Genomic DNA, 14902 nt, shown 5'->3' with positions numbered 1-14902 from the left:
GCCTCAGCAATTTAGCAAGTCCTTAAGCAACTGAGTGAGACCCTGTCTCAAAATTAAAAAAAAATAAGAGGGGCTGGGGATGTGGCTCAGTGGTTAAGCCTCCCATCCCCCACCCCAGGCTTCAATCCCTGGTACCAAAAAAAAAAAAAAAAAAATCACATTCCAATGATATTGAGTATATTCACATTGTTGTGCAACAGATCTCCAGATCCTTTCATTTTGCAAGATTGAAATTCTATACCCATCAAACAACTCCTTTTTCTTTATATTGCTCCCATTAGATTGTGAGCCCCTTGAGGGCAGGTGGCCAGGTCTCACTTATATCCCAGCACCTAGCAGCACACCAGACAACAGATATATACTGAGCACCTCCCAGGTGCAGTGGCATTGTCCTAGACACTCTCCTAGACACTGGAGACTCAACAGGGGACCCACACAAATCCCCGTCCTTAAGGAGTTCACATTCCGGCTGGGGGACGACAAACAAATAAAATTGGGACATGTTAGTGATCTGTGCTATGGGTCAGGTAAAAAGGCTTGAAAGTGCAAGGTTGGCCAGTTTCACCCTCAGATAGAAGAGAGAGATTTGCACTAAGCAGCCGACATGGGAGGTGAGCTGTGAAGGAAGAGAGGAAGCACTGTGGCTCTTTGAGGAACTGAACATGCAAAAGCCCTGAGGCAGGAGATTGTCCTGCTTGAGGAACAGCCAAGATGTGGTTGGAGTGGGTGACCAAGGAGAGGTGAGGACAGAAAAGCACTTGTGGGGTGGAGGCAGTGGAGGTTGGGTGGGGCAGATCTTGTAGGCCTTGCGTAAATAAGAGGCCTTTGTAGGTTTTATCTAGCTTAGATTTTGACAGGATCCCCCTGGCTACTGGGCTAGGAAGAGACTATGAGGGTGGGTGGCAAATAGACATCTCCCACTCTCTGCCCAGCGTGGAGTCTGGTCAGCTGGCCTCCAACGGCTAGCACTTTCAGGTCTGCATCTGCTGTCCAGATGGCCCAGTGCTTCTTGGGCTGAGTTTGGGCAATAATGGAGCCCTGGGGTGGTTGAGGGCCCAGCCATTTCTGCCTAGTGCAGGACGCCTCATGACCAGTCTTAGCTTCAGAGCTCCTGTGGTGGATCTTGTGGCTCTATCCTGCTCTCCGTTTCCCATGTGCAGGGGTAACTCCCCAGCACTCTCTCTGCACTCCCCACCTCTTCTCAGAGTTTGCCTCCCAGAGTTGGGGCAGGCAGCAGAGAGATGGAAGTCAAAATCCAGGTGAGAGGTGACAGGGTGTCTTAGTCACGTGGGTCCCTATAACAGAGTTCCAGAGCCTGGGCAGCTTGAACAAAGCCACTTCTTTCCCACAGATCTGGAGACTGGAAATCTGAGATCGGGTACCAGCATGGTCGGGTTCTTGGTGAGGCCCCTCTTCATGGTTTGCAGATGGTGACCTTCTCATTGGATCCTCTCTCGTGATAAGGGCACTAAACTCACTCAAGAGGGCTCCACCTTCATGACCTGACCATCTCCCAAAGTCCCTACTGCTTAATACATCACACTGGAGGACAGGATTTCAACATATGGCATTGGGGGATTTTGACCAGGGTGAATGCAGACAAAAGGATCTCCTGTTTACCTTGGGCTGCAGGGTGGCCGTGACTGTGTGCAGTAGATGTGGACTTACAGACTATGTGCCGTCTCCATCCATCATATGCACAATTTAGGGAGACTTGCAGTGAATCCTGGTATGGTGGGGGACAGGGAGGTAGAGGTGTATTCTCAGAAGAGAACACCAAAGGGACATGAGAGCCACCTTGTGGTGACAGCAAGTCCCTTGTGGGGATTCTGGTGAACAGTAGCCCCACCCGTGCTGGATGAAGTCAGTGAGCTGCTTTGCTCAGAACAGCTCTCAGGCCAAAGATGGGATGTGCAAAGCTGGAATGTTCCTTCCTTTGTGGTCTTGGCCTGCATCCTGGAGAAATGTGGCCAGGACTGCAAGTTCAGCCCATGTCGAGCCCTCAGGTCCTACTCAGAGGGCCAATTATGTTTTCTGGTTGCTTTGGCTTCCAGGCCACCCTTGACCAGGCAGCTGGAACCACCCAGGAAGATACTGGAATGCACAGCAGCACGTAGGCGAAGATCACGCCTCTCAGAGACTTTATGACCCTCTAGTCCTGACCTACCATGTAGCCTGAGCATCAGGCAGAGATGTTCCTGAGCACTGGCACACACAGGTATTTATGGGACACATCATGCTTATGTTTCATCTACAGTGTCTCCTTTGATCCCTATAACAATTCTACTGGTACACACTGTCCCAAGTGCTGTGTTGAGTAAAGTCTCCCTGCCCCTGAGAGCTACTCTCCACCCTGCTGTGCCTGGGACCTTGACCTGTATTGGCTGTTTCACAGGCTCCCTTCCCCTCTGATTTCTCCTGGGTCAGTGGGAGCCACTGGCAGGCAAACAGGAGGTGGGAGAGCAGGAGGGATTTGTCTGGTTGCTGTTGTGGGATGCATCTCTTAGCTGCTGGCTGATGTTACCCTGCTGCTAGCCCCAAGGTACTGCAGTATCCCTTGTGGATTCCCTTAATCATGTCCACATCTTTGAAAACAGTCTTTCTTGGAAACTCCTTAAAGCTACCTGGTTTGAATGGACCATCTGTTTTCTGCTGGGACCCAGTTCCTTTTTGTATGGATGCCAAGACTAAGGTCCTGAGAGCTCAGTCCAAGGTTTGCTTGTGAAGCGGTAACGATCAGTCCTGGGAGTGTGGTGAACGGTGTAGCCCAGCCCTGGGCCCTTTAAACTCAGCTGGCTCATCCGCCTGCCAGGGCCACATGGGACAGCAAAAGTGAGCCACAGCCTGTCTCCACAGTGCCCTGGCCTCTGCTTGCACTGGCTCTGGCTTTTCTGGCTCCTGACCTTGGCCTTGATGGTCACTAAATGTTCCTCTGGGGTGGTTTATCCTTGTACCCCCTTTTGCTTCCCATTCCGGTCTGGCCTGGGGTGTTGGTGTCCTCTGAATGCCCGGTCAGTCAATGCTGGAAGTGGGGCTGTGAGCCATCCGACGGGGGGCCAGAGCAGGTGAGTTTGTTTCTGTGTCCCTCAGGCTCTGATCCTACTCCCCTGTGCAGTCACAGAGTCCTGGTAAGGTCTGGTGTGGGGAAAATGGAAGAGGCTGAATGAACTGCTGGGCGAGGCTTGGACTGCATGCAGGTTACATGGCCTGTTATGAGTGTGAACAGCAGGGATTGTGTGTACTCAGGGTGGGGACGCAGGTTGTGATGGCAGTGATTGGGTGACAAAGGAGGAGGGAGTGTGGTTTGCCTAATGAAAAGAGCAGTGATTGAGTGTCTTCAGGGCAGAGTCTAATTCTGAAGGTTAGAGGGGCGGTTGTAGAGGGAGGACAGCGCCCTCTTGTGTCCACGGCTAGAATACCAACATGTGTATCAGGTTCCCTGGCTCCAGCCTGTCAACCCCAGCTCTGCCTGACCCCAGCCATCTCCACCCTAGCTTTACCCACCAGCCACGCGGCTCTTCCCTGCTGTCAGGGAGCTGTGAGTGGCAGTACCAAGTATGGAGCCAATCTGTATAAAACACAGCTTTATTGATTTCAAGGAGCTGCCTTGCGGGTGTTCCTATTGGCATATCCACCTGAGTTCCTGGGGACTGAGGGCACCAGGCTGAACACCTGGGGAGGGAGGAAGACAAGACCACCGCTGACTGAGGCTGGGGGAAGGTTTGGGGGCAAGGGGATGCTGCTGAGGGAGGAGGGTCCCTGGGTGTCTAGAACTGTTGCCTCTTCCCACACCCCCCTGCAGACTTCCTGTGCTGGAGACCTTCCCACCTGTGGAGCCTGGTGGCTTCTCCAGAGGGAGCCTGGTGCACCCAGCCTGGGGCAAACATCCCTCCTCTGGTGGCACCCAGGCCACCGTTGGGAGCATGCCTCACCCCTCTAGTGCTATACCCTTAGGGAAGCCTGGCTTGACTGTCCCCTTAGGGGTCAGGAAAGAGCCCTGCTCCCCGGCATGCTTATATTAGGTTCATTTGCTTGTTTAAATGTCTGCCTCCTCCGTGGGGGTGTGCAGTGTGAGCTACATCCAGGTGGACAGCACAGTACCCAGCAGCAAAAATAACTGCCCCAAATGAAACTGGAGAGCTTGGTGAGTTCAAAGTGGGAGTTCCCAGCACCTACAGGACCTCTTCACCATGCAACCCCTCTCACCTCGCCCCCAGACGTGGTCAGACGGGGCTCAGTTTGGGTGCCGAAGCCTGCAGCGTGTCATCATCTGGGTTGGGACCCAGCTCTCCAGCCTCCACCAACTTGTGGTGGCAGCGGCAGGTGGAGGCCTGGCTGCTGGAGGATGGGAGGCTCCTTGTGGGTTTGTCCTTGTGCAAGCCTCGCAGGACCCTGTGGAAGATGAGGTAGCAGATCTCACAGGTGGTGAGTACGATGCAGACAGCGGAGGCGCCCACCATGAAGTAGGTGAAGACCTTCTTCTCGGTGGGCCGCGCGATGTAGCAGTCCACAGTGTTGGGGCAGGGCGCCACGCTGACACACTGCACCAGGCGCGGCATGCCGAAACCATGCCAGAGCGTGTGCAGCACGTACAGGAAGAGGAACTCGATGATGAGCTTGAAGATGAGGCTGAACAGGTAGGTCCACCACAGGCCCCCGTGCTTCTTGCCGGTGTTGCTGTACAGCTTGGCACACTGGTCCCCGTGCTTCTGGCGGTGCCGCCGCTCCCGCTCCTCCCGGTAGGCGACGTGCAGGATGACCAGCAGCGAGGGACAGGTGACGAAGATGAGCTGCAGGGCCCACAGGCGGATGTTGGAGATGGGAAAGAAGTAGTCATAACACACGTTGGTGCAGCCGGGCTGCTTGGTGTTGCAGTCAAAGTCCTTCTGCTCGTCACCCCAGACGCGCTCTGCGGCCACCACGTACACCAGCAACCGGAAGACGAATACCACTGACAGCCAGATGCGCCCAAATGCTGTGGAGTACTTGTTCACGCCACTCAGAAGGCCCTGGAACGTCTTCCAGTCCATGGTGCCTGGTGGGGACAAGGGGGACCGCGCCCACCTGAGGGAATGATTGGAAAAACTGTCATGTTAATGAACATTTATTGAACATTTACTAGGTGCCAGGCATTGTTCTGAGTTCTTTATGTGGACAGACAAGTTCAATCATCAAAGTGTTCCTTTGAGATTGGGACTATTATTCCTCCCATGTTATTCCTCCCTTTCCTATAGGAAACTGAGATACAATGACAAGTAACCTGCTCACAGTCAGAGCTAGTAAGCCAGCAGAAGGGAATGTGTGCTTGTTGCTAACAGTGACCATTCACTGAGCATTTACTATGAGCCAATTATGAAGCTAACCACCCCGTGTGCAGAAGCTCACTTAATCCTATAATGACCTCACGGGGCAGATAGACTCTGCTCCCCATTTACAGATGAAAAGCTGATAATCACGACATAAAATTGCAAGGCACACACTACATGGTAAATGTTCATGAAATGCCAGCTATTTATTACTGTGAAGGGCCGAGAGGTCAAGTCCCTCACTTAAGCCTGACTCAAGGCCAGGCTGTCCTGCTAGGGCCTGTACTCTCCACCTTTCCCCTCCCTCTGTGCTGCACACCTGCCTGTCACCTTGTCCATGCCTCCACATCAGCCTGTGAAGTTGGGGTTTATGAGTCCCAATCTCTAGAGAGGAAACGAAGTCTGGGAGAGGAGCTAGAGCCTCCAAGTTCTCCTGGCCAGTGGGTAGTGACGATGGGAACCATTTTGGGTTGAGTGCACATGGAGGGTTATGGCTTTGCTCCTGGAAGGTCACCAGATCCAGGGACTCTGTAGAGACAATCCCCTCCTCCCCGTGCTGGGCCTGGGGATGTCCCGGCCACCCTGAGCCATGCTGGTTGCCAGGGCTTCGTGGTGAGGAGGTGTGCTTTGGTCTGTCCTTACACATCCTTCTCCCAGCCCTGGAGTGACTCACAGGGTGTGGCTGGGTGAGTCACTGAGTGTACCTTGTATTGCCATGGGTGTGAGAGCAGACACCTCTTCAGGTGCTTGTGTGGACCTGCGTGCACATGTGAGTGCCCTGGAGCTGGGCCTGTGCTCTGAGCCACTGTCACTCTTATTTATCTACATCACTGCCGGGGCCGCCTCACTGGCCTTGAGGCTACTGCTTGTGCGCCCCTGAGTCCATTCAGTCATGCTCATGCCACCTGCTTAGAACCCCCACTAGCTTCTCACTGTTTAGAACTGAACCCCGGATTCTACATCTTCACTGTCTTCTCCCACTCGCTTGCTCTGCCTCTCCCTACTCCGGCTGCACTGAGGCCTCTGGCCTTTACATTAATTCCTCTACCTGGAATGCTCTCCCTCCAGAACCCCACATAGCTGGACCCTTCTCATTTACCTCTGTTCAAACATTAGGACTTCTTGGGATGACCTTGGATCTGAACCTGTCTCCAGTCGCTCTGCTCCTACCCCCTTTCTTTTATTCACAGTTCTTAATTACCACTTGAAATTCAAGTATTTATCATTTTTTTGTTGTTGTTTGTATTTATTGTCTGGTGCCCCAGTTAAAATGTCAACTCCGTTTTGTTCAGGGCTTCATGATTAGTGCCTAGCATACAGTAGGCACTCACTAAATGCTCCAAGAGAATGCTGAGTTCTCAGAGAGGGGGTGGGAAGGCTCAGCAGGAGCTGCATGGGCCTGGACAGGAGAGAGGGAGGGTGAGGACCCCTTCCTGCATCACCCTCCTGACCGCCTGCCCCTTGGAAGCACAATCTCCCACAGCTGGGGTGACTGGGAAGACCTCAAATCTGGAGACCCTCCTCTGTGCCCCACTCTCATCGCCCCAAGCCTGGCTTTTGGGGAGGACTGTGAACCATGCAGTGACCATAAAGTCGTGCCTGCAATCAGACCTCAGCTCTGCCATTTACTAGCTGAAAGTGGCCCAAGAGTTCTCTAATGTAATTGGCCGTTTCTTTACCTCCAAAGGGAAAAAAGTCCTATTTTCTTGGACTGTTGTAAGAATCCCAAGAGAAGGTTCCCTCCCTGATCGCCACTCACCTGGGGAGAGTTCAGGAGGCTGAGGTAGAGAGGGGAGCATCACCTGCTAGCCCGGGAGAAGAGGAGCCCCAAGAGCTGCTTCCACCTGAAGCCCTCCACCGCTGCCTCCTGGGCCCCCACCTTCCAGGTGCTCAGGCCCAGTCCCGCCCGCCAGACACACCCAAGGGAGGCGACTCAGGGGGAAAGAATTTCCCTCTCAGACCGCGCTGTGGACTGGCGGATCCGGTTCTGGACCCCTGCAGTCCCCCACCACTAGCTCCCAGCACAGTCTACTGAGTGCCTACTGATCCCAGCTCCGGGGATGGGACCGCGTCCAGCTTTTGCTGGCCACCCCCCCTACGATGCCCTCCAAAGACAGAAGCCCCTTCCCTTCCCACCCGTTTCCCTTCATTCCGGGCAGCTCGGGAGCTTGTGGTTCTGGGGTGGTGGTGTCGGTCCAGGAACCTTCCAGCAGCTGGAACGGTCACCCCGCCAAGAACCGAGGGGGGAGCAGGCGGAGGCAGGTTGGGGTGTCTCTCCCTCTGCCGCCTGTTCGCGTCCTGCCCCCAGCCCCGCCGCAGGGGAGCGCACGGGAGCACTCGCACCCCCGGGGACCGCCCCTGTCCCGCTCTTACCGTCAGCAGCACAGCAGCACGGCCACCTTGGGGCCTGGCCCCGCGTCCCCGAGGCCCGCAGCAGAGGAGGCCCGAGGGAGGCCCAGCGCAGCTCTGAGGTCTCGGAGGCGCGCGGCGGGGAGGGAGGGTCCAAGGTCGAGGAGGGAGGGTCCAAGGTCGAGGAGGGAGGGTCCAAGGTCGAGGAGGGAGGGTCCAGGGTCGGGGGCGGAGCCTCAGCCGCCCGCGGGCGGCCCCGGGTTCTAATCCCTGCGCCGCACGCGCCCCGGGCACGCTCCCGAAGGGCTCGCGGCTCGGCCCGGCCTCGGTTTGCTCACCCGTGGAATGGGGGCGTCGGTGGCCATGGGCAGGGCTGTGGCAAAGGCGCCAATGAGATTCGAGGCGTGAGGCCCTCGGCAAACTGTTAAGCGCCGCGGCCGTGGGACACGCTGCAATCTTGACTCGCCCCCGCGCGGTACCACGGATTCTGTGCCAGTGCCCTGCCCATCCTGGTCCCCGCCCGGCGCAAGGCCCCAACCCTGCGTGAGGACACTCCAGGAAGCCGGCCCCCGCCCCCCCCACCCCCCACGGGTCCCCGATGACAGCGTGGACGGAGCCAGGTGCACATTGGAGGGCCACAGTGGGGGCCAGACTGTGTGCCCTCGGCGGAAGGGCTGCGGGGAGACCTATGCCTGCAAGGGAGATGTGGGGGGTGAAGGCGGGATGGAGAGGTCTTTGCCTGGAGTTAAGTCAAGGGGCAGAGCCTGTCCCCGGGTCAGACCTGCGCCCTGCACCCTCTGGTGAGAGCCAGGGGCCTGTGGCTGGGTGGCACCTGGCCTGGGCTCTGGGAACAAAGATGCTTTTCTTATTGACTTATTGCTATGATGAGGAACCTAACAAGAGCCCATGGTGTCCCAGACTCCTTGGGAACCCCCTGGCTTACGGACTCCGGGAATCCCTGAATCTTAGTCATCCTTAGTCACCCTCAGGCCTGAGTCCTCCCTGTCTGGACAGAGATGGCTGCTCCTATGGGAACGGCACATCGCATTTGTCCCGGATTTGCACTGGTTTATGCCTGCGGTCCTGGCATAATTAACAGCACCACTTTGTAATTTAAAAAATGGCCCCTGGGCTGGGGAAGTGTGGCAGTGGCAGACTGCTTGCTTGGCCTGCATGAAGACCTGGGTCCCATCATCAGCACCGGAAAACAAAAACAAAACAAAACAGGAAAAAAACCCTCCTAAGTAATGCATCAACTATGGTCCCCCTGCCACTCTTCATTTTGTGAGAAGACTACCTCTAAATTAGTGGCCCAGAAACATCTCTGTGCCAGGCTTTGCCCCACAGGCCTTATTTCATACTCTCAGCATGCACACGAAGCAGGTGTGATTCTTCCTGCTTCTGTGAGTGAGAAAACTGACACACAGAGAAGTTGGGTGACTTGCTCAGGGTCACACTGATAATAAGTAACAGAGCCAGCTTGGGAGGTCTCAGCAGGGTTGAGTACCTGTATATAGGGCACAGTTATAGGGCAGGGGCCACCTTTTACTCGCTGTGGCCATGACCCTTGAAAATCTCTGCTGAGATCCAACAGTGGCTGGTCTGGGTGGTTCTGTGCGAATGTGTTTTGAGGGTGTGTGGGTGTGATGGTGGGGGTACCATGACTTTGCCACCTGCTGCCTGTCACCTGTTGTTCTGCTCCGTTTCGAAGCTTGCTTCCCACCTCCTTACCTCCTAGCCCTGTTCCAACTCATCGGAACAATGTTCCTGTCCCTACTGTATTACTAAAAACAGCTTGTCAAGGCCACCATGAATCTCCATGATGCCAGCCCTGACAGCCATGTCTCAGTCTCCATCTTCTTCGACCTTCAGAAGCACCTGAAAAAACTGGCCCCTCCTTTCTTCTCAGAGCATTTCTTTCCCGGGCTTCCTTGACACCCGTTCCTGGTTCCTGATGTCCTCACACCAGGGAACCTTCATGTCCTGGGCTCTCGGTAGGCAAGTCCCAGGACCCTTCTCTCTCTCAGGTGAGCTCCGGGGACTTTAACTCCCATTTGTCCACTGATGATGTGCATGTTTCCAGGGCCAGACCTGAGTGGCGAGGGCTGCCCACCTCATGGTTTTCCTTCCTGAGTCATCTGTGTGCCTTCAACTATGGCGACAACCTTCATTTAATCTATGGAAGGATGCCAGGAAGGTAATTGGGCACTCTGCCTTTTTCATTTGAAAAATATTGGACATTTCCCTTACCCGTAGGTAAAGAGCAGATTCTTCTTCTCCTCCTCCTCCTCCTTCTTCCTCCTCCTCCTCCTCTTCTTCTTTTTGTAAAAGAACTAAATAGTATATTTTTCTATAATCTATTTAATCAGTCCTCTTTTAATGAAAATTAAGGCTGTTTTTAGTCTTCCTTTCTATCTCAAACACCATTGCAACAAATATCCTTGAATAAACATTATTGAATTCATTAAAAATTTTGTTTATAGGATACTTTCCTAGTAGTGGAACTTTTGTGTTGAAGGTATATGCTCATTTAAAAATTTCGTGCTCGCTTCGGCAGCACATATACTAAAAATTTGGACATGAGAATTTTTGTTTCTCTATACCCTTGTCACTGTAGTGTTCCCAAACTTTACAATCATTGCCGGTGGTACTTCATTATACTTTTATTTTACATTTCTCCTATCATGGAGTGAGATTGAACATCTTTTCATACATTTAAAAGCCATTTTCATTTATTTTCCTGTGAATTGTTCTTTGTCCATTTATAATGGACAAAGATGGTTGCCTTTTTATTATTGATTTCCTAGGAGCTCTTTATATATTAAGGAAACCAGTCCTCTGTCTGAGATAGGAATAGAATTTCCTCTCTCCAGTTTGACATTTGTATTTTAAGTTATATATGGAGTTTTTGTCAAGTGGAATTAAACATTTTTATGTAGTCAAATACATTAATCTTTTTTTTTAATGCCCTCTGGGTTTGATTTTATTTAGAAATGCCTTTGCCACTCTGAGAATATTTAAATAAAAATGTCTCCCATGGTTTCTTCTAGTGATATAAACCGCATCATGTCACTCCCCTATGAAAACCTTGCAGTGACTTCTCATTACCTTTAGATTAGTACCCACTCTCCTGAGGTTGGCCTATAAGGTTGCAAATGACCTAGTCTCGCCTCACCTCCGGTCACACGCCATTCCTTTGATCCTGACTCTCCAGTCTCAGTGGCCTTCTTTCTGTTCCTCCAACAAGCTGTGCTGGCCTTTGCCTTTGCTGTTCTCTCGGCCTGGACTGTGCTTTCCCGACTCTGGACCGGGCAGGTTCCTCTGGTCACCCTGTCCAAAGCTTCCTCACCCCCTTCCTCGGCACTGCCCCAGCAGGCACTCTTCCCAGTGTTCTCATAGAGGACCTCCAGGGGCAGAGGCTCAGGGCTCAGGTCTCTGCGGCCTCTCCCAGGCCTTGGGGTGCAGCAGACACCGTTCCTATTTGTAAAGTAAATGCCGGGTGCGCAGAAGGTTGAGTGTGGGGGAGACGGTGTGTTTCTGGGGTTAGTGTGGACGGCATGAGTGGGTGTGTTTGGATGTGTGTGGTTGGGGAGGTTATGTGTGCATGTGTGGCTGTGTGTGAGGCGGTGGTGTGTAGGGTGTGTGTGTGTGTGTGTGAGTGTGTGTGTGCATGTGTACTTGGGTTACTCTGCTCTAGTGACCTGGTGACTTCACTCATAGGTCCTGTTAATCTGACCCTGCCAGAGGCTGCCCTTTCCTCCTGAGATCAGGAGGTACCCCCTAAACTGGCCTTTGCTTTTGGGGGAATGAGCAGGGAGAGTTCCCCATTCCTCAGAGAGGCTCTGAGGACTTGAAGTCCTTGAAGCCTCACCCTGGATTTCTGCTCCTTGAGAAGGGGACTGTGTGGGAGGCCATCTAGGCCATCCCCCTGCCTCAGGGCAAGATTGTGTTGCGCCAGGGCTTGGCAGCTGCCTCTGCCACCTCCACGCCCCTTAGGCCATACACCTGCCATCTGGGGGTGGTAGGCCCTAAGCCACTGCATCTCTTCCGGCCCAGGCCCTGGTCCAGTCTCGTCTTTCTCCCAGGCTGCCCCTCGGTCTTTGCCCTGGCCTTGGGCAGGGGTTTCCAGGATGGGCAGGACCTCCCCTGGGGTTGTCCTTGTATTCCTGCATCTGCAGCAGAGGCCTGAAGACTGCTTTATCCCTTGGTCAGAGAGATGGGACAGGGAGATGCCACCAGGAAGTCAGGTGTGAAGGGATACGGCTGTCTACTCCTGCCTGGGGTGGCAGACGGGAGGAAGCCAAGTCCCAGGACCCAGGCTAGAACGTGCTTTTCTTCCAGGACACCCCGTGTTGCTTGAGACATCTACATCCACAGATGCAGAGTACATCTGTGGACGTAATGGACAGGTTACTGAGTTGCTGTCTGGATTCTACAAGTTCATCCACCCTGCTGGCCACCAAGGACTGACCTCCACCTCTTCTCTCCACCGCCATCAGCCTTTTGCTCTGTCCTGGATCTTCCTCGTTTTCCCGCTACAGGAAGCATCTTCACACACACACACACACACACACACACACACCTCTCCTTGGCTCTGTTTCTTCTTCTGGTGTCTGTTCATTTCTTCTTACCCCTTCATTGAAAAATTCCTTAGAAGAGTGGCTGTGATTCATTATCTCCATTTCTCCCCCCTTCTTATGCTCTCTTGAAGTTATTCTAGTTAGGTTTTTGCTTTCCATACTCTACGCTCCAGCTCTGTGCAGTGGCACGCACTTGTGATCCCAGTAACTTGGGAGACTGAGACAGGAGGATCACAAGTTCAAGATCAGCCTTGGCAACTGTCTCAAAATAAAAAAAATTGAAAGGGCTGGGGATATGGCTTGGCAATAAAGCACGCCTGGGTTCAATATCCAGTTCCCCAGTACAAAACAAGATAACCCTATAACGTCCTCCAGAAGATCCTCCCTGGTGACCTGCCCTCCTCCAGGAAGCGAGTTCTGACTAAGCCTCATGCTCTTGTCGAGACATGGCTAAATCCCATGGTCAGGTCCTCATCCTTCCCCAGAATCTTAGCGGCATGGAATGAAGCTGGTTCCTCTCTCCCTCAGCTGACTTTTCCCCCTTCCTTTTTTTAAAAAAATATTTTAATATTTATTTTTTAGTTTTTGGCAGACACAACATCTTTGTTTATATGTGGTGCTGAGGATCGAACCCGGGCCACACGCATGCCAGGGGAGCGTGCTACCGCTTGAGCTACATCCCCAGCCCTTCCCCCTTCCTTTATGGACTTCCTTTCTCAGTCTCCGCATCTCCCCAACTTCTAAGTATTGGGGCATCCTTGGGCTTGGTCCTTGGACTCCTCCTCTTCTCTGTCTTCACTCACTCTCTTGGTAATGCCAACCAGTAACAGGCTTTGAAACACCAAAACTCGGGGGACAACTCCTAGATACTGGACCCCAGCTCAGTCTGTTTCCATTCTCAGGTATCCAGTTGCTAAGTGACTTTTCCCTATGGATGCTCAGTGGGAAACATACCTTACAGTGTCCCAAATTAAGCTCTCTACTTACGAAAGTTGTCAGACTTAGAAGCAAAGCCAAACCAAATCCAAAACCAAAGAGGCAAAGATCAACACACCGAGTTAAATTTGAATTTTAGCTTGTACGTGGGACATGCTTGTATTAAAACGATCTCATACTGTTTAGGTGACGTCTGTTTATCTGGCCATGAACTCCTTCTCTTCTTCTCCAGGAGTCTCTTCTCACTTGGCTCTTCCAGTAAGTGGTATTTTTACTCACTTACTTGTTTAGGCCCCAGATCATGAATAAAGTCATTGCCGACCCTCTTTTCAATTACCCAACATTCAATGGGTGGAATATTGGTGCTGCTTTCAAAACATTTTCAGAATCTGACCAAACTGTTCCATCCTTTTGGGTTTGTACCCAGGAGTGGACTTGCAGGGTCCTGTAGCAACTCTGTGTGGCCCTGGTAACATTAAGCATAAGCCGTATCTTTCCTGGATTAATCCATGACCGTATCACCCCTGGGTTGATCCAATAGTCTCATAACTGCCCCCAACTTTAGTCCTTGTCCCCGTTCATTTATTGTAATGCAGTCTCCTGAAGGGCTGTGCATGTTTTTGTTCAAAATGCCCCCCGCCCCCCACCCCCGCTCCCCTGCTCACTCAGACTGACAGCTAACAGCATCATGGCGGCTGGAGGACCCTATGCATGCAGGCCTGCCAGGCCTCACCTGCACACTCCTTCCCTCCTGTCCTGGCTCACTGGCATCCTAATGGCCACGGATGAACAGCAGGTCCTGCCCAGCCTCAGTGCCGTGGACGTACTCTTTGTCTGGAGCAGCCTGGCCGACCTGCCCTGGCCTTCCTATCTGGAGTTGTAGTCCCCACTCCAGCTCATGGCAGCTGTTGAATCAGTTCCCCCCTAGCTTAGCGCCCCATCTCCAGAGGTTTCTCCCTGACCACCTGCTCTTCTTCCGGAAGCCTTCGGTGACCATGCCTCCTTTGCCCCCTCCTTCCCTCTACCAGGCGGAAATCCCAGGGGGCTGAGTGGCTGGCTGGAGTCCATCTGCTCATCCAGCCTCTGCTCCCTCTGGGTTAGCGGTGGGGGATGGAGGGCTCTTTGCTTGGCCTGTGCTTCGCGTTGCCAGAGTGTGGGACATCAGGATGGCTGGGGAAGCCAGCTGGGGGTGAAGTGTGTACAGCAGGCCTTGACGCTAGCCTGTCACCTCATGTGTGGGAGCTTCTGGAGCCTTGATCCTGGCCAAGGAAGGAAGGGACACTGGACATCGGGGAGGAGAGGCTTGGTTGGGTCTGGGTTGCAGGGATGTGTTTTTTGCGATCACTGTCCCTACACATGGGAGAGGTCCTGACCTCAGCAGTGGAGAACTGGCTTGCCAAGGCTAAGCTGGGAAGTGTGGGTGAAGGAGCAGGTTGGGAGGGAAAGAGAAAACGGGGGTCAAAAGGAGGGTCCCTGTGCCTGGAGTTGGCTAAATGACTTGTCGTGATATTCTGGTGCAGCCATTTTGATCAGGTCTTTGGGACATTCTGACACAGTCCTGAAAAGACCCTTTTTGTCATGAGGTTATGCGCACAATAGACAGCTTCACGTCCCCCCCCCCCCATCCCTGAGCCTCACCCAATTTCCCACACTTAGCCCATCCCGGAGCCTCAGGGGTGGGGTGCGGCTCTGGGCTGGCTGCCTTCACAGAGCCAAATTGTCTTCTGTACC

General features: G+C 53.3%; 1 protein-coding gene across 1 annotated transcript; it reads right to left on the bottom strand.

Moving 5' to 3' along the window:
• Window positions 1-4223: 4223 nt before the first annotated feature.
• Gjb3 (gap junction protein beta 3) lies at window positions 4224-5030 on the bottom strand. The gene has a single exon (XM_027937693.2). It carries the CDS (start codon window positions 5028-5030, stop codon window positions 4224-4226), a length of 807 nt encoding a protein of 268 aa, XP_027793494.2.
• Between the last annotated feature and the right edge of the window lie 9872 nt (window positions 5031-14902).

Source organism: Marmota flaviventris, chromosome 10, assembly GCF_047511675.1.
Source record: "Marmota flaviventris isolate mMarFla1 chromosome 10, mMarFla1.hap1, whole genome shotgun sequence".
Lineage (NCBI taxonomy): Eukaryota > Metazoa > Chordata > Mammalia > Rodentia > Sciuridae > Marmota > Marmota flaviventris.
The sequence above is the reverse complement of the archived record's forward strand: the minus strand, read 5'-3'. Positions and strand labels throughout refer to the sequence as shown.

Excerpts from the sequence above, each read along its gene's own strand:
- Gjb3 (XM_027937693.2), bottom strand. The coding sequence starts at position 5,030 with ATGGACTGGAAGACGTTCCAGGGCCTTCTGAGTGGCGTGAACAAGTAC.